This window comes from Saimiri boliviensis, chromosome 1, assembly GCF_048565385.1.
Source record: "Saimiri boliviensis isolate mSaiBol1 chromosome 1, mSaiBol1.pri, whole genome shotgun sequence".
Classification (NCBI taxonomy): Eukaryota; Metazoa; Chordata; class Mammalia; order Primates; family Cebidae; genus Saimiri; species Saimiri boliviensis.
In genome coordinates this window covers 31,550,823-31,570,513 of record NC_133449.1, presented here as the reverse complement: position 1 = coordinate 31,570,513, position 19,691 = coordinate 31,550,823, and the positions used below count along the sequence as shown (strand labels likewise).

The 19,691-nt window shown below is 34.4% G+C and overlaps 1 protein-coding gene across 3 annotated transcripts in view; it reads left to right on the top strand.

Moving 5' to 3' along the window:
* MEMO1 (mediator of cell motility 1) overlaps positions 1 to 17,339 on the top strand; it is a 134,005-nt gene extending 116,666 nt beyond the window's left edge. For all 3 annotated transcript variants that reach the window (XM_074395701.1, XM_039477749.2, XM_074395702.1), the window contains 3 exons: positions 322 to 398; positions 15,307 to 15,411; positions 16,668 to 17,339. In XM_074395701.1, the coding sequence (XP_074251802.1) occupies positions 322 to 398; positions 15,307 to 15,411; positions 16,668 to 16,799 (314 nt within the window). In that variant the 3' untranslated portion in view covers positions 16,800 to 17,339. The remainder of the gene's footprint in view (positions 1 to 321; positions 399 to 15,306; positions 15,412 to 16,667) is intronic.
* The last annotated feature ends 2,352 nt before the right edge of the window (positions 17,340 to 19,691 follow it).

Here is a 19,691-nt window from a genome sequence, read left to right as displayed (position 1 = left end):
AATACAGACTGATAAAATGTTTAACAATGCTTCTAACTTTTAAGCTATTTTGTTTCCTTAACCTTGTATTTCTGGTGATTTTAAGGTTTCTACAATTTGAAATAGTTTTTAACATCATAAAACAATGGTGATATCATTTCTTTATTACCTTCCCAAAAACGCCTTTTATTTTTATGTACAAGGGCTCTTGGGAATCATTCTCTCAGAGGCTTAAGCTGTGCTTTGCCTTTCATGAGAACTGAAGTTATTTGGTAAGCGCTTGCTTTCTTTTTAGCTTCTAATTTTTCCCTATTTTATTTTGTACATGATATTTGTTTCAAGGTCAAAGGTTCCGTTACAGTTACTATGATGAATCCCAGGGGGAGATTTATAGATCCATTGAACATCTAGATAAAATGGTAAGTCTTTCAGGTGTGGGATTTTAATGCTCTAAGCCTTTTTCTTTAATTTCAGATTAGTAATTCAAGACTTAATATGTTGAAATAATATAATGGACTAATTTTTTTCCCTATCTTTAAATGTACAAAATGCAATGTGTCATCATATACATACTGACTAAAAGAATAATCCCTATTCTTATAGGAATTTCCTTCTTGATAATTTTATTTGATTAATGAGGATATTTGAGAATAATTATATGTGGATTTAAAATACTTTTTAGAGAAGTACCTTAGCTTTAGGGACAGTAGGGTACTAATATTATTATTTACTGTTAAGCAGTAATAACCATAGCAGATGATGAGATAACCTTGACTCTAATTCCTATTTGTTTCATGGCTTTCTGAAATATTTCTTCTGACTCTTTCTGAACAGCATTGTTTCTTACAATTTATTAAATAACTTAGTATATTTTTATTTTTAAGTGATAATGAAGATTTTATGAATTAGCTAATAAAAATTTGTGTTCTTTGGAGGAACTATATGTAACCTATAAATTGTTGCCACTTTACCTCTGGAAATAAAGACATCATAGCCTTACAATGACAGTATACAGGAATTCCAGTGTACATAAAATTTAGCTAACTGAAATCTTGTCTTCTGTGCTGAAGGGATTTATACAAATACTTTATTTTAATTTTTAAAATTTCAGCCTTGTTTATTTTGTTTTGTTAATTTATGTTTATTATTTCCTTGGATCAGCAGTTTGACCTGACAGAGGCATGTTTATTTTGGAACTACTTTTTTTCTTCAAAATTTTAGAAGCTCTCAAAATGATTTAAAATTTAATGGAATTAATATTTAAGCATAAACTCATATCATTGATATATTTCTGTAAAATATCCTGTAAAAATTGTTAGATATAATTCCATTTTTGTTTTGATTTGCATTTCCCATTGCTCTTAAGCATGCATATTAAGACATTTCTTTTTTCCTTTTTTTAAGAGACAGGGTCTCACTCTGTTACCAGGGCTGGAGTACAGTCATACATAGCTCCCTGCAACCTGGAATTCCTGGGCTTATTGCTGCCTCAGCCTCCAGAATAGCTGGGATTATAGGCATATGCCACCATACCCAACTAATATTTATTTTTTTAGAGATAAGGTCTCACTCTATGGCCCAAGCTGGAGTGCAGTGGTGTGATTTCGGCTCAGTGCAGCCTCTAACCCCCTGGCTCAAGTGATGCTCCCACCTCAACCTCCCAAGTAGCTGGGACATAGGCACCTACCACCAACCCCATCTAATTTTTGTATTTTTTGTAAAGGCAGGGTTTCATCATGTTGCCCAGGCTGGTCTCAGACTCCTGAGTGCAGGTGATCTGGCAGCCTCAGGCTCTCAGAAGTCCTGGGATTACAGGCATGTGCCACTGTGCCCAACTGTGTGTGTATATGTGTGTGTGTGTGTGTGTGTGTGTGTGTAGAGAGACAAGGTCTTGCTTTAGTTGCCCGGGCTGATTTTGAACCCTTGCCTTCAAAGAATCCTCCTGCCTCCCAAAGTGCTGGGATTACAGGTGTGAGCCACCACCATTGGCAAATAGTAAGACTTGAACTATATGGGCTGGAGCCTTCAGGTGACTATTAAATAGAGCAATTAAAAAAGCATAAGAAAAAACACTATTTTTACAGATGCAAATTTTTTGTTTGTCCTTTTGCACTTTTTACAAATTTGTAGTTTATTATCTTGTTTTTGGGCCATTTAGATTTTTCTTTTTCTTTTTTTTTTTTTTTAAACAGATCTCACTTTGCCACCTAGGCTGAAGTGTGGTGACACCATCATGGCTCACTGTTGCCTCAACCTCCCAGGCTCAGGCAGTCCTCCCACCTCAGCCTCCTGAGTGGCTGGGAACACAGATGCACACCACCACACCTGGCTAATATTTTTTGGTAATTTTTTGTAGAGATGAAGTTTCGCGTTGTTTCCCATAATGGTCTGGAACTCCTGAGATCAAATGATCTACCCTCCTCAGCCTTCCAAAGTGCTGAGATTACAGGCATGAGCCATAGCACCTGGCCTGGATATTTTTAGTTTTGAGATGGAGTTTTGCTCTTGTTGTCCAGGCTGAAGTGCACTGGCACAATCTTGGCTCTCACCGCACCCTCTGCTTCCCAAGTTCAAGTGATTCTCCTGCCTCAGCCTCCCCAGTAGTGGGATTATAGGTGCACACCACCATGCTCTGCTAATTTTGTATTTTTAGTAGGACAGAGTTTCTCCATGTTGGTCAGGCTGGTCTCGAACTCCTGACCTCAAGTGATCCTCCTGCCTCAGCCTCCCAAAGTGCTGGGATTACAGGTGTGAGCCACTGTGCCAGGCTGGCCTGGATTTTTCTTAAAAAGAGTTTTAATTTATTGTTTTACATATAGAATTTTAATGATAGTTCTCTCTCTCTTTTTTTTTTTAAGAGACCTTCAAAGCTACTAGAAATCAAGAAATATAATTATATTCTTACCTAGCTTAGGAGTATAGTAGATATTGATCCTACTGTCATTGTTATTTCTTGAAGTACTGTGATAGTCATAATATTTCTTTTTTTTCTTTTTTCTTTTTTTCGAGATGAAGTCTCTCTCTGTTGCCCAGGCTGGAGTGCAGTGGCACAATCTCGGCTCACTGCAATCTCAGCCTCCCTGGTCTAAGCAATTCTCTTACTTCAGCCTCCTGAGTAGCTGGGACTACAGTCACCCACCACCATGCCCGGTGAATTTTTTTGCATTTTTAGTAGAGACGGGGTTTCACCATGTTAGCTAGGATGGTTTCGATCTCCTGACCCCGTGATCTGCCTGCCCTGGCCTCCCAAAGTGCTGGGATTACAGGCGTGAGCCAGCACGCCTGGCCTTTTTCTTTTCTTTTTTTTTTTGAGACAGTTTTGCTCTTGTTACCTAGAATGGAGTGCAGTGGCGCTATCTCAGCTCACCGCAACCTCCACCTTCCAGGCTCAAGAGATTCTCCTGCCTCAGCCTCCTGAGTAGCTGGGATTACAGGCATGCGCCACCATGCCCAGCTAATATTTTGTATTTTTAGTAGATAGGGAGTTTCTCCATGTTGGTCAGGCTGGTCTCAAACTTCTGACCTCATGTGGTCTGTCTGCCTCCGCCTCCCAAAGTGTGGGGATTATAGGCATGAGCCACTGTGCCTGGCCGGCCTGGATTTTTCTTAAAAGGAATTTTAATTTGTTGTTCTAAATACAGAATTTTAAAATATAATTATATTCTTATTTAGCTTAGGAGTAGATATTAGTCTTACTGTCTTTTTTTCTAGAAGGGCTATGATAGTCATAGTATTTATTTTTTTTCTTTTCTCTTCTTTCTTTCTTTCTTTTCGTTCTTTCGTTTCTTTCTTTCCAGTGTCTCCCTCTGTCACCCAGGCTGGAGTTGAGTGGCACAGTCACAGCTTACTGTAGCCTCAACCTGCTCGGCATAAAAAAATCTTCCCACCTCAGCCACCCAAGTAGCTGAGACTGTAGGCATGCCACCACCATGCCTGGCTAATTATTTTTATTTTTCAGAGACAGGATTTCGTCATGTTGCCTAAGCCGATGATATTTATTTTAATTTTTTAGATAACACAAACAATTTTGGTATTTACTCATAAACAGTATGCAATATAGCAGAACTATCTCTAACTTGCTCTCTCTGTTGATAGATTATTTTAATACTTTAGTCTTCATTTCTTTATCTGGAAGAAAATAGACTTTGACTAGATGGTCTCCAAATTGTCTTTAAATTCTGTCAGCTTTTAAGTCTGCAGTTTGTTCAGATCAACTCTACCAATGTGTTAAGCCTCATGTATATGTTTTAGTACAAGATTATTTGGTCTAAAGTATATTAAATATTTTAGTAAGGATTCAGGATTTGAATGTGTAAATAGAATATATCATGTCATATATTTTATTAAAGCCAAATGTAATGAATGTGAAGTTGGTTACTTAGTGTGTTTATCATATTCAAATTTACCTTAGTTGCTACTTTATTGTCCAATACTTTTACCTTTCGAATTTTATTTGGATTTTAATGTATTACCTTCTCTTTTGGCTTCTTGATGTTTTCATTTCAGTTGATTAACTCCCTTTGACTTTTAGTTCTAGTCTTTTTATTCTGAGGTTTAGTTCTCAGTTGCCTCAGAAAACTTTTTCTGGCTTTCTCCATATAGCAAATGATTAATGATTGTCAAAGCAAATGGTGAATGGGTATGTGCTATATGTCTGGTACTCTGTGCAGTATCGAAGATACAAAGAAGAGAAAACATAGTCCATGACTTAATGGAAGTTAGAGTCCAGTGGTTGAACACACTTACAAAGAAACCATTACAATGTAGAGAGCTGAGAGACATTTAGGAGGTAGAATGAAAAGGACTTTAGTGATAAATTAGGTATGTCATGTTAAGGGAGTATTCGCATGTGGGATGATTTCTGGGTTCCATGTATATTTAGATGCTGTTACTCATTAATACAGGGAATATAAGAGGGACAGATTTAAGGAAAAAAATGAGCTTAATTTTAGGCATGGCTTTTATGTTATGTTTAGAACTGCATTTTTTGATACCACCAGTCACATATATTTATTGAGTATTTGAAGTGTGGTTATGCAACTTGAGATATGTCATAAGTGTAGAATATACACTGGATTTTGAACATGTAGTATGAAAGGAACAAAACAGATCTCAAAAATAATCTATCTTGATTATATTATAAAATGATACTGCCAGATTGTGTTTAATAAAGTATCTTAAAGTTAATTTTATAAAAATATGGCTATGAGAAATTTTTATTTTTTAAATATGGTTACAAGAAAATTTAAAATTACGTATATGGTCTGCGTTTTACGTGTGTGTGTGTGTGTGTGTGTGTGTGTGTGTGTGTGTGTGTGTGTATTTAATTTAATTTAATTTAATTTAATTTTTTGAGATAGAGTTTTGCCCTTGCTGCCCAGGCTGGAGTGTAATAGTGCAATCTCGGCTCACCACAACCTCCTCCTCCTGGGTTCAAGCAGTTCTCCTGCCTCAGCCTCCCGAGTAGTTGGGATTACAGGCATGTGCCACCATGCCTGGCTAATTTTGTATTTTTAGTAGAGATAGGATTTCTCCATGTTGGTCAGCTGGTTTTGAACTCCAGATCTCAGGTATTCTGCCCACCTCGGCCTCCCAAGGTGCTGGGATTACAAGTATGATCCACCATGCCTGGCTGGCCTGCATTATATTTTTATTGGACAGTACTGGTTCAGCACATGAAGGTAGGTCTGGATGGAGATAAACATTTGGAGGTTACTGGTGTGTGAGGAGTGGATGGGAAGAAAGGATGTTAATGCCATTGTTCAGAGTCAGTCTTGAGAGAGAGTATAAGGAATAGGAAGAAAGGGAGAGTTAGATCAGACAGATATACCAGCATTATGTGGAGGAGGAGTTAAAGAAGAGTCAGTAAAATTCTACTTAGAGAGAACTGAGAATGAGTGGTACCATAGAGAGGATGAGCTTTAGCAAAGAGAGAGGAAGAGTATCAAATGCTGCACAGAGGTGAATTTGGAACCTTGCAAGAGCAATTTCAGTAGAAAAAGGTTATAAGCTAAATTGGAATGGAGAGGCAAAAGTCAAATGTGAGAAATTATTCTTTGCTAGTTTAAGTCTGATAGAAAGGAACAATATTTAAATATTAACTGATGTGGTAGATGAGGAGATCCAGAGAAGCACAGTCAAAGGAGGAGTTTTTAAAAGATGGAAACTGTGAGATTACTTTAGAATTTCTAGTAACGTTAATTCCTAACTTTAGGTCTTGGAGAGATTTGACTCAAGATTTTATCAGCTGTATGATTCTCATTTCTCTCTGGCTTTTCTTGTCTTACATTTTATTCATTTAGGAAAGAATCTATAAGGAGGAATGGGTGTATGTTTGTGAAATATAAATTATTAATGGTATGCATGTAAATTTTTCCCTGTCATTAAAATTACCCTTTTTTGGTTGGGTAACCATACAGAAAATAATTTTAAAAGATATGTCAGTACTAAAAATTTTCAAAGTAAATAAAGTCTTTCTGGACATGATCTTTAGCAAGTTTGTACTAAATTTTATGAAACAGCAATGCTTTTTGCACCAAAAATAGTAAGAATAACTCTAGTCAGAACCACATTCTCAAACACCATACATAATTTACATTTGGATGTCTTATAAACAATTCATACTGAACATATCCAAACTGAATTCCTCATTTTCTTCCCACCAAGACCTCTTCTGCTTACAGACTTTCTTGATTCAGGTGATAGTGGTCCTATCCTTCCACTTTCCTAGCTGGTCTTACTAGACCTGCCGTTGTCTTCTTCAGTCTTAAGTAGCTTAAAGTAGGAACCAAAGCAATTCTTTTAAAATCTAAATCAGATCATACTACTCTTCTGCTTCATATCTCCTGTAAAATTGCCCCTTTTCAGTCAGAATAAAAGCCAGTGTCTTTACAATGGGTGGGCTAAAAGGACCAACCTGATTTGCAGCCCCCAAATGTTAAGAGCCCTCCATTTTCTTTCTTTTACTCTTTCTTCACTCTACTGTGGACACAGTAATCTCCTTACTGTGTCTTGATAATGCCATGTATGTGCCCAGCTTAGGTTTTAGATATTTTATACTTGACTGTCTCATTTACCTCAAGTCTGCTCAGCTCTCACCTTTTCAGTGGGACCTTCTGACTAGTCTATTTAATTTTGCATCCTACGTCGTACCCTTGTAGCATTCCCAATCCACTGCACCCTGTTCTACTTTTTCTTCTAAAAACTAAATAATTTACTTACTACATTTCTGTCAATCAGGCAGGATATTTGTATACAGAGTGCCCAGAGTAGTGATGAGAATATAAGTAGCTGCTCAGTACTTATTATTCAAATAAAAAATTAATGGATATAATCTTCCTATATGCAATTTAAAAACATGACTCTCCTAACTGTAACATGCAGGGGAAACAAAAGAAATTTATAATAAATATATATTTAAGAATGTAAATACCCAGGCACAACTAAATTAGAAGGTACAATGAAGTATTTAAATCTTTATGAATAGTAGTATTAATGTAAAAACAGCTACAAATACAAACTTACACAGTTATATATTTGTGACTGAAATTGCTAAGTGCTATTGCTAGTGACTTGATTTTCCAAAATGGTGAACAATTTTTAGTAAACTTGTAAACATAACAAAGTACAGTCTTCCCTCACTTTAAATGATAGTTTTATTCCTGGGAAACTCATTGTATATTAAAATCAATGCAAAACTTCTGTTTGTATATAAAGTGAATTATTATATAATTAAGGCTGTAGATATTCTGTAAGTATTATTGATGGAGAACAATCTTTATGTGTATGAAACTGTCTGTGTCAGCATCCCTTGAATCCCACTGAGTCCCAACAGCATCTTCAAATTAGTTTGACAGCCAAAAAGTGTGCATCATGTTCTGTTATGCTCCTTGGATGAACAGTTGTTCATTGACCTTACCCTGCTGTATTTTTATTCTCAGTACTTATTACTGCATGACTTAACTCATTTGCTGATTTGTCTTGGGGTTATCTCCCTCATTGGATTATATAAGCTTCATGAGATCAGGAACTTTGTCCATTTTCCATCCCAGTGCCTGTCAGTGGACAAATATATATGTTTGTTGAATGAATGATGGATAAATGGATAGGGAGAGTGGTGAGAAATGAAGCTTAAAGACTCTAGAACAGCTATTTTGAAGGATTTTAAATAGAGAAGTGATAAAATTGTTTTGTATTTGAGTAGATCATATGACTGCAGTGTAGCCAAGGGGTTGAAAGGAGGCTGGAGGAGTTAGGTAGTCAAGATGAGAAATTATGGTAATTTAGACAATGGGTGGGGTGGTGGTGGTAGAAGAGAGGGACAGAAATGTATATATTCAATATATTTAGGAGACAAATTGATCATGGGACTTGGAGGTGGACTGAGGTTGGGGGTGAAGGAAATGTCAAAGATGACGCCTAAATTTTTGGCTGTGCTGCTGGTTGGGTGGTTGAGTTTACTTAGGCTATAAGTACAGGAAGAGAGGACCAAATTTTTTTGGGAGGCAGGAAGATAATAAATTCTATTAGGAAGATGTTATGTTTGCTGTTGCCTTTAAGACATTTAAATAGAGATGTCAGTCAGGTAGACATTTAGATTTTCATTTTGCCAATTATTTTTGAGTGCATATATATCCTGAGGCGTTGGTGGAGATACAGCAGTAAACAAACATGGCTCTTGCTGTTATAAAACTTCTAATTGGAAGAGACACATACTAATTTTAAAAGGTAAGGAAATATGTTAATTAGTGTGAAGTAGTAATGTGTGCAGAAAATAGTTAAAAAGGTTTTGAGCTAGTAAATGATTGGAGGCTGTTTTGGATTGAGTGGTCTGAGAAAGGTATAATTTCATACCTTGAGGTTGAAAATTACAGTGAGTTCTGAATGATAAGAAAGAGCAAACCAAGTAAAGATCAGAGGAAAGAGCATTTTAGCAGGAGAAGTTGTCAGTGCAAAGGCCTTAAGATTGGAAAGAGGCTGGTGTGTTAGAAGAAAAGGAAAAAGCCAGTGTTGTGGGAGTATGGTGCCTAAGAGGAAGAAGAGTGGTATGTAAGCTGTGGTAAAAGAGACAGGGATCTGATAATACAGGGTAATAATTGAGGGTAAGAACTTTATGTAAGTACAATAGGAAGTGAAATGATATAATTTGCATTATTTTTAAGATCACTGTGGTAGTTGTATGGCAAATGGATTATAAAGGAGGGTCAGAAGCAACAATGGGGCCAAGTGCAATGGTTCACACCTGTAATTCCAGCAGTTTGGGAGGCTGAGGTGGGTGGATCACTTGAGTTTAGGAGTTTGAGACCAGTCTAGCCACCATGGTAAAACCTCATTTCTCCTAAAAATACAAAAATTAGCTGGGCATGGTGGTGCACACCTGTAGTCCCAGCTATTTGGGAGGCTGAGACAGGAGAATTGCTTAAACCCGATAGGTGGAGGTTACAGTGAGCCAAGATCACACCACTGCAGTCCAGCTCCAGGGACAGAGCGAGACTCTGTCTCAAAAAAAAAAAAAAAAAAAAAAAAAAATTGGGAGGCTGAGACAGGAGAATTGCTTAAACCCGATAGGTGGAGGTTATAGTGAGCCAAGATCGCACCACTGCAGTCCAGCTCCAGGGACAAAGCGAGACTGTCTCAAAAAAAAAAATAGCAACAGTGGGCCATTGGTAGAAGGAAGTTCAAGGGAGAGTTGATAGTAACTTCAGATCTTTTCAGAAATAAGAGTCAAAAGGGCTTTGCTAATGGGTTGACTGTTTCGGTTTGGAGCTCAGAGAAGGCTTTCAGTTGGACTAGAGATACATGTTTGGGAGGTCTCAGTAGATAATTAAGGCCAGGAAAGAGATGAGATTGGCTACTATAGTAATCATTAACCCTGTCATTGCAACAGAACTCACTGGTGGAACTTTGTTGAAATTTGCTGAGAATCTGTCTCAAAAAAGAAAAAAAGGGAAAAAATTGTGCAGTAGAACCAGTTAGCTCAAGTTGACTTCTGTGTTTGCATCTGATTTACCTTACATTAGATATCCCAAATTACTGGAACATAATTTTTAAAATTCTATTTAAATCCCCTGGAATATAATTTCTGAATAAATATTGAGTATTTGCTTCATGTTAATATGATTGAATTTAATGGTTGATTTTAACATTTGGACTTGGAGTTGATTTTTGTGGTCCATTTGTTGAGTTTTTTTAAATTTATATATAGAATTTTAAAATGGCTTATAAATAAGGGTTCTATTTTAGTAGTGTACTGTTGATTGAACTTACAAGTCAATTCTGGGAGTTAGAATATAGGAGTCAAAATAATAAGAATGGCTAGCTCTAGACATAAACTTAGTTGTGTTTGTGTTACCTTTATGTATGTATTGAAGTCTGTTAGTCAGACTTCAATAACGTATTGTCTTAATTGATGTATATAATCAGATGGTGAATATACTTTTGCATATTTCTTTTCTAATAGATTATATTATAAATAATTTAATTCATTTGAGAACCATTATCTTAGTTTTCATATGTGATATTTTCAGCCAAAATGTACTTGGATGGTTCTCCAAAGAAGCATTAGAAAAATGTTAAGAATTTTGAATTGTAACATTTCAATTCAGATGTTACAATTGATAAGTAATAAGTATACATTTTGAAAGTTTTGTAGAGTAAAAAGAAACTAAGCATAAAATTTTAGATTATATCTCTTCAAAATTAGCATGTTAATTAAGTTGATCCTTTTTAACAGAAAACTATTACTAAATATAGTTATTACAATGCTGGAAAAAAAACCATTTCTAAGTTGCCAAAGAAAAATAGCTGTTCTTCTTATTGCAAAATGTTTATATTTCTAGCACTTGAATATCTTAGAAATTAAGTATGTGAAAAAAAAATAAAATATAGGAGAACAAACTATCAAATATAGTTGGGAAAAATTATGTAACTGTAGCATAGGATATCTAAACTCTGAAAATCTTATAATTTTATTGGCTATAGACCAGTTTTTTGGGTAATTAATACTTTGCAATGTCAATAATTACTGTGACTAAAGCGGAACCTATTTGGAGATATTGATCTTGTGAATTTTACTTGAAATAACCATAGTTATTCATATTTTATGTATATATATGAGGTGGTCATAGGTTATCATTTTTATTATACTACTTTTTTGGTGTAGACCAGTGTCTCATGGATATTGGTAAATTATGATTTGACAAGGATAATCTGAAAATGTCATTGTATTCATCTGTTATAACTTCTTTTTCTTTTAAATTTGTCAATTACGTAACTTAATTTGAACATGAACTACTTTTCTTCCTTTCTACTATTTTAAAAGTGAAAATTGTTCCTTTTGTCAATTTATACTTCTTTCTCTTGAACCTAAGCCAGCAGCTTCTTAGTAGGTTTTATAACATTTTCTGTAAGTTAGCCGTTTATTAGTATATTACTTAGCACTGCTATTTTTAAGGTGAGCTTTTTCTATAGAACTTTCACCATTAGGATTTTATGTTGATGCCTCTTAAGAAACTAGAATATTTCCTTTTCCTGCTCCATCTCACTAAATGTGTACTTGTCACAAATATAAATGTATATCCTTCAAAAAATGAGCCCAGAATTCTGTTGATTCAATAATATCGTGTTAATTATGTGGTTGGAATTAAAAGACCTGATTCTGGTTTTTATTTCATGAGTGTCTCTAAAATGTTTTGCTACTCCTTTGCGTTTGTTATTTTTGGGAGAGATTTACTTCTGGGTGATAATTTTTAGATTGCCATTTTATTAAATATAAACTTTTTTTAAAAAGAGAAGATATTTGTTGTCTTATCAGAGTCCTGAATTTGAGCTTTGTCAGTTAATACTGCCTATTTAGTTTAGGGTTGCCACTTGGAATTTGACACAAATATTCACTGATTACTTGAAGAGTCAACACAATGATAGATTGGTTTACCCCCTAAATTTAGGGAGTTAGCTTTCAGTCTGCGTATTTCTTGCTGAAACTTAAATTCCTCAGAAACCCATAATCCTTGATGGATGGGCTTTTGGTATTTATGTCTGCCTTATTTCTTAGAGCTGAATGGGTAGTATAGTGACCCATTCTACTTCTCCACATTAAGTTTATGTGAACAATCAAATTTTCACTATACTAGGTCTTAGGAAGCTCTCATTGCCTGGACTTTAGAATCACTGATCATACCTTCTACCATTTTAATAAATAAAAAAGATAATTCAGCGTAATTGGGGAAGGACATTCTTTTTCACCTTTTTGGACTTTTGCCAACAGCATTGAACTAGTATTTCTGTCTCTTTAGAATTTTCCTAATAGTAACCTCATAGTTGTTAACCTAAAAACATAGGTACATGTAAAAGTGTATTTACCAGTATTCTGTATTAGTTAATAATGTTCCATTTCTAAATTTTATCATTATTGCTTTTGTTTGCATACTTAATGAATTTTTCAATAAGAGAGGTTCACCTATGAGAAAAGCCTTAATTTTCCCCTCTGTATTTCCTTATAAAGAGGCATACCTCTTAAAATACCACTTGTGTCAGCCAATTGAGTATAATTAAATTAATTTTTGCACTAGTAAGTTTATATCACACATATATGCAAGAATTAAAATTATTGCATATTTAACTTCCTAACTCCCATCATCTCAATTTTTAAATTTTCTCTGTTGTAATTTAACCAGTGTATCTTCATTTTGAACTCCTTACTTAGCAGTATATTCTCTGCATTTATAATCTCCTGTTTTTCTATATCAGGGTTTCTTGCCCAGTTAGTTTGAATTCTTTGTCTTCTGAAATGTGATCATTAGTTTTCTTCTGTTTAAATTCATATCAGTATATAAATGTGATGTTTGTTCTGAATGTGCTTTGAGATTCTAATATTAAAATGTACATTAAAATCTCATGTCACATTATTTATTAATGAGTGGATTTATAGTTAAGGTAAGGTGTTCTAGGTAGACTTCATTCAGGAGCATTAAAAGTTCACCTACTATATGTATGCAAGTTGTAGCTATGTGAGTGTTCAAAGAATTGTTAGTATGACTCTTGTTATACTTTAATAAATCACAGTAGTCAATGAAAAACAAATTTAGAGCCAGGACTATGCCTTTTTTGTGCCTCCGTTCATTTATCTCTAGGGAGTTATATCTGGATCATCCATTATTTATGGAAGAGATTTAGAATTCCATCTCAGCATTACTATAATCCATTCTTGGATTAGAAATGTACTGTAATGTTTTTGGCATCAGAATTATGATATTTTTTAATCTTAGGTTTAACTTTTTTGTTTGTTTGTTTGAGACGGAGTCTTGCTCTGTTTCCCAGGCTGGAGTGCAGTGGTGCAATCTTGGCTCACTACAACCTCCACTTCCCAGATTCAAGTGATTCTCCTGTCTCAGCCTCCCAAGTAGCTGGGATTACAGGCGTGTGCCACTACGGCTGGCTAATTTTTGTATTTTTAGTAGAGACGTGGTTTCAACATGTTGGCCAGGGTGGTCCCAACTCCTAACCTCAGGTGATCCACCTGCCTCAGCCTCCCAAAGTGCTGGGAGTACAGGCTTGAGCCACACTACCTGGCCCATCTTAGGTTTAACTTTTAAGTTAGTATTTCTCTGAGCTTATATTCCGAGTGTCAGTGGAGAGTGTTGACCTGGAAGCCCCCTGGTTGGCAAGGGAGAACCAACTTAGCATTACAAACTGGTTGTGGACCAGTCTGAGAGTGGCTAATTCATGTGCAAGCAAATCAAAGTTGATTGTACATGTGTATGTCTATGTTTCAGATGTGTATAGTTACACACATATATGTGGAATATTGATAATGTTTGTGAAGGACATGGATTCTGAAGAAAAGGTTTTTTTTTTTTTTTTTGGTAGAATTAAATTCTGATGCTGCCACTGTAAAATTTCTGTCACCCACTGGTTACTATCATTTTTTAGATGAGTTTTTTTTTTAAAAATGATGTTTATCTGATTACTCTTGGTGCTTTTACACTGTACCTGTTTTGTTAAAATGTGAAATAAAAACAAAAAACAAAGAATAACCAGTTAAGTCCCTAGTTAAACCATCATTTACATTTCTCCCAGAGGTTATGAAGCCAATTTATTGAATAGAAAATGTTTTAACTGAATAAGAAAATAATATAATTGGCGAATGAATTAGCTTGAATCAATGATTTATTTCCCTGACTTGGTGATTTGCTTTATAAAGTTATAAATACATTATTTAATGTATTTGGAGATTGTAGAATTTAGTGTAAACTAGTGTTCAGGTCATAGTGGTTGTTTTGACAGTAGTCTAACAAGTTTTATTCTGTATTAAGATCTTGAAAACAAGGCATTCTAGTTTAAAAAACAAAGAGATGAAAATCTTTCCTTTATTACTAATCTTGTTCGTAGAGATCTGTGTTGTAAGCTGGGCTTGGTGACTTACACCTGTAATCCCAACACTTTGGGAAGCCAAATCAGGCAGATCACTTAAGGTCAGGAGTTTAAGACCCCTGGCCAACATGGTGAAACTTGGTCTCTACTAAAAATATAAAAATTAGCTGGGTGTGGTGGTGAATGCCTGTAATCCCAGCTACTCTGGGGGCTGAGGCAGGGGAATCGCTTGAACTCAGGAGGCGGAGGTTGCAGTGAGCTGAGATCATACCACTGCACTCCAGCCTGGGTGACAGAGTGAGACTCCATCTCAAAAAGAAAAAAAAGAGAGTTCTGTGTTGTTTAAACCTGCCTTTATCATGAGCTTTAAATTAATTAAAAGATGTTAACTATTTTCTTAGTTTGTGTTTTTTTTTTCCCCCACATACCTAGATTATTTAATACTGGTAATTTAAAATACCTTACACTGTTGATATTGAAGTATATGTTATGGAAATAGTTGAGTTACAATTAACTCTTGACTTTTCATGCCAAAAGCAGGAAAAATATAATGGATATGGAGAAAAGAGCCATAAATTGAATTTTAGGTTCCATATACAGATTTTCAGAGTAGACGTACTTTTGTGTATTCTTTCTGTGAGGACAATAAAATATTAGGAAATGTTTGAGGATTATGAGATAAATGACAAATGGTTAAAGTAGTATAGAAACATACCTGGAGGTTGGAGAAAATAAACTGGGGATTAAATGTTTTCTGTTAATAGAGTTAATTATAATGATATTATCTTTGATGAATGAGTTTGATGTTTCACAAGGTTATTTAATCTGTTTTCTTTGTGTCTCCCCAATGAAGATTTATGTTTAAGTAACGGTTTAAAAATATGATTAGGAAATAATAAATCTTGTCCTTTTTCTTTTATTTTTTTCCCCCCTTCTTCTTCTTTGTTGTTTTTTTAGGGTATGAGTATCATAGAACAATTAGACCCTGTATCTTTTAGCAATTACTTGAAGAAATACCATAATACTATATGTGGAAGACATCCCATTGGGGTGTTATTAAATGTAAGTATCCTTAGGAAGCCTTGACTTAATATTTGGTCATGTGATATTACAAAATATCTCATTATTATTGGAATACAGTGGCATCACTGGTTTTATGTACCTGTGGTCGTTTCTTTTTAGTATCTTTAACATAATTTGGAGTTTCATTGCTTTTGCTTACTTGAATAAAGTTATTTATCATTGGAATACAGTTTAATACTTTCTGTTAAATACAGAAAGTTATTTGGAATAGAGACCCTTATGTTCTCTTGATTCTTAGTTCCAATATGCTGTTTATAAATAAAAACTAAAGTGACCTCTTAATTAATATTTTGGTTTTATTTAGTGGTCTAGACTCTATAAAAAATAAATGGAAGATTCTGCTCTTACACTTTAGGTGTTCATAACATTAAAGCAAGACAGATGATGTGTTTTTTTTTTCTTCTAATTAGTAAAACATTATTAATTTACTGAATGAAAATATGACATTCATTAGGAAAGAAGAAAGTGAACGGGAGGAGAAAGTAACTCGGGAATGGGAGGAGAAAATAACAGTGGGCTCATCTGGAGAAGCAGGGAAATAACGAAGATAATATAGTCCAGAATAGGCTAGGGTAGGACCCTAACTCCAATGTTATTTTAATGTGATTTGAAAGGTAATATTATGGGTTTTTAGGAAGTGTTTTTCTTTTAAGCTGTATCGATTGGCTCAAAGAAAAGCTTTTCAAGAGCTTAAACTAATTTTTGAAATTGAAGCTAGAATAAACTGTACTAATTTCCTAAAATCTGAATTGAATCAAATAATATTTTTATTATAAACTAAATGCTGAACCAATCTACAATTAAAGTAAAACTCCTAGCATATACCTCTTATATCTGGATTTTAATTTATATACATTTCAAATATAGTCAAAGTCAGACAAAGACTGTGACATCTTCAGACAGAAGTGGCCAGGGATTTGTTTTATATAGTAAAGAGAAATATATTTAAAAAGTTCAAAAGGGTTTAAAAAGTGGCATTATTACAGGGAGAGAGGGAGGTTAAATAATGACTGGTACATAATTACCAAGCAACAAGATTAGAAGTTATTTGAGAGAATGATATTAGGAATTCTTTTTTTCTATTTTAATATGATGTAACAAGAGAAATTCAAGAAACAAAAGAGCAAAAGAGGAATCTAGGCTTCAGCTGTGAAGTGGACAAAGTCAAACCATAAACATATTGAATGCCCACTTTTTTATGTGGTGTGTGTCTAACCAAATTTTTCTTTTTCTAGGCTATCACAGAGCTCCAGAAGAATGGAATGAATATGAGCTTTTCCTTTTTGAATTATGCCCAGTCAAGCCAGTGTAGAAACTGGCAAGACAGTTCAGTGAGTTATGCAGCTGGAGCACTCACGGTCCACTGAAGCTCTGAATCCTCAGGGATGCCACCTGCACATTCTCATACTCTGTCCGGGGTCCCAGCCTAGCCTTTACCAAGATACTGGTCCTGGTTTGGGGGGATTCTGAAACCTCAAACTAATAGAACTTTCTTCTCTTTTTTTTCTAGTAGGTGTAGTCCTTCCTTAATTTCAACTCATTTAAAAATGCTTTATAGTTTAGGGCAGTGTAAGGAAGGCTGGCATCAAAGTATTTTGATCAAAAAAGACGACAATGTAAAGGCTCAGTTGTGGCAGACAGTTTTTTGAAAGTAACTTGTAAAGCATTTACCATATCCTAAATTTGCACTCTTTGCAGACTTGTGCACATATATTCCGCTTTCAGAATAGTTTTGCAAATTGTACACAAACAAACAAAAAAGGTGGAAGCTTTTTAATAAAGAAATTGCATTTATAAATGATCTGTATTAGAATATAATAAATCTCCAGTTATAGTCAATTACTACCCATGTTGTACAACAGATACCTTCTATTTTAGTTGCTAATAAAGGGCTACACAACTCAAAATAGTCTGATTTAAACTTATTGCTCTGTGGTATATATGAAAATTGTTTTTTATTAATTCCATCTCAGAATTTTTGTTAAAAATGGTAAACCTCAGCTCTTATGTAAAAATATATTAGGATGTATTTTATATTTTATATATTTATATGATTTTTTAAAAAAAATCAGAAATTAGAATCATATAATCTTAAAGTTAACTTTTTAAATTACATGCAGTTTGCCTTTTTGTGTGTGACATCCCTTTGTGTCATTACTGTATTGTAACAATATATATTCAAGATTGGTAAAAGAACTTAGATGTAATCCTTGACTTCAAAGATCATGTTTGATAGTCTGCAAATGAGGAAACATTGAAGAGTGTTCTTAAGTGTTTTTCATATCTTTGCAGACCATACACTGCTATGTGCTTTTTTAGTGCTTTAAGCAGTTTGACTCTTTTACTTAAATTTTTAGCAAGAGATCATTAACGTCATCAACAAGTCACTGGATTTTCTTATAGTTACACAATTTTTTCGTCATGATTTTTGGTGCGGCTCTTCCAACTAAAATAATGGTATGGTGTTGTATTTCTTTCTTTAGCATAGACTGGTTCTAGTCACTTTGGCCAAAAAAAAAAAAAAAAAAAGAGAGAGAGAGATAATTCAGTCACCATGTATGTATTGCATTATACCTATTTTAACTTAACACTGAGTGTCTACATTATATTGGTGAGAGTGTTTATATCTTCAGTGTTATGCCCAAGTAGCACAATTTTTAGATGCCTTGCACCAATTTTATTTAAAGATTTATGTTTTTTATTTATTAAATATCAACTTTCTATGCTTGAGTGAGATAAAATAATGTTACCCTTTTAGATTCAAAGTCGTCTACCTATGTATGTTTGGAAATTATACTTTTACACATTAGTGATTTATTTTCCATACTTTAGATACACTTTTGAGTACATTAATATTTGTTTCCTGTTTAATATGAACTATACAAATTTTAAAATTGACAACAGTGAATTTTTAAAATGTTTTCTAAGACTAATACGTGATTATTATAGACAATTTGAAAAGTACTGAAAAGTTATAAAACAGAGAAAAAATTATCTGCAGTCTCACGACCCAGAGATAACCCTGTTAATATTTTTCTGTATTTCTTTTCAGTCATTGTCTATGCTATTTCTATGTATGAGTGTGTGTACATGTGTTTGTGTGTGTGTGTAATAACAAACTTGAGATTATACTGACCATATAATTATGTACCCTGTTTTTTATAACCTTACTTCATAAGTATTTACCCATGTCTTTGAAAATGTGACTTTTAAAAATGGCTGCCTAATATTCTATTGTATGAATATGCCATAATTTAATTACTTCTCTCTTTGGATATTAGGTTGTTCTAATCTTTCACCATTATAAATAATAGTGGGGGAGACATCCTTGTTTGTAAAATTTGATCTCTATATTAGACTCTTTCTTTAGGATATACTCATGTAAATGGAATAAGTGGTTCAGGTTGTGAGAACTTTTTAGGCTCTTTATAATATTTCCAACTTTCAGAACGATTGTGCCAAACTAACAATGTATGAACACCATCCTACTGCCCCTTCACCAGTGTCAGTTTTTTGAATCTTTGACAATTTGTTAGCATAACAACGTAATCAGTTGTTTATTTGATCATTCTAATAAGAGTTGCTTTACAAGTAATCATTTTTGTCTTTCTATAATTTTATGGTTGATTTTTAAAAAGACAAGAGGGTTGCCTAAGATGGGTGGACTATAGTACAGGTATGTTTCTAGCACTTATACAACCCTAGAGGCTGGACATGGTGGTATGCACCTGTAATCCCAGCTACTTGGAGTGCTGAGGTCGGAGGATCACTTGAGCCCAGCAGCTTGAGACCAGCCTGGGCAATGTTGTAAGCCTCAAAAAACCCTCTAAACAAACAAACAGACCTGCAGAATATTTTGTATCACTCTACCCTTTCCTAGAACATGAACATACCTGGTCATGAAGTGGAAAAAGTTCCAAACTGTGGTTGAGTGTTGGGTTCTAGTTCTGTTTCTGCCACTGATTAGTTCTCTGAACTTAAGTATTCCATGTCATATTGAAACTTTCTCATTTGTAAAATGTGGAGGGGATCTCTTAAGTGCTGTCTAGTTTCAAAGTACTTTGATATTGTGACTTTGTTTTTTAGAGGTTCTGGTGTTACTTATTTTTAATAGCTACATGAATAATGTAGATTAGAGAGATTATCTTTTGATTTCAACTTCACATACATGGAAATGAAAGTCTTGTTATTTAACACAAAAGGAAATTAGTTTGCATTATTTAATGCAGTTAATATTACCTAAAATGTTGGACTTAAGC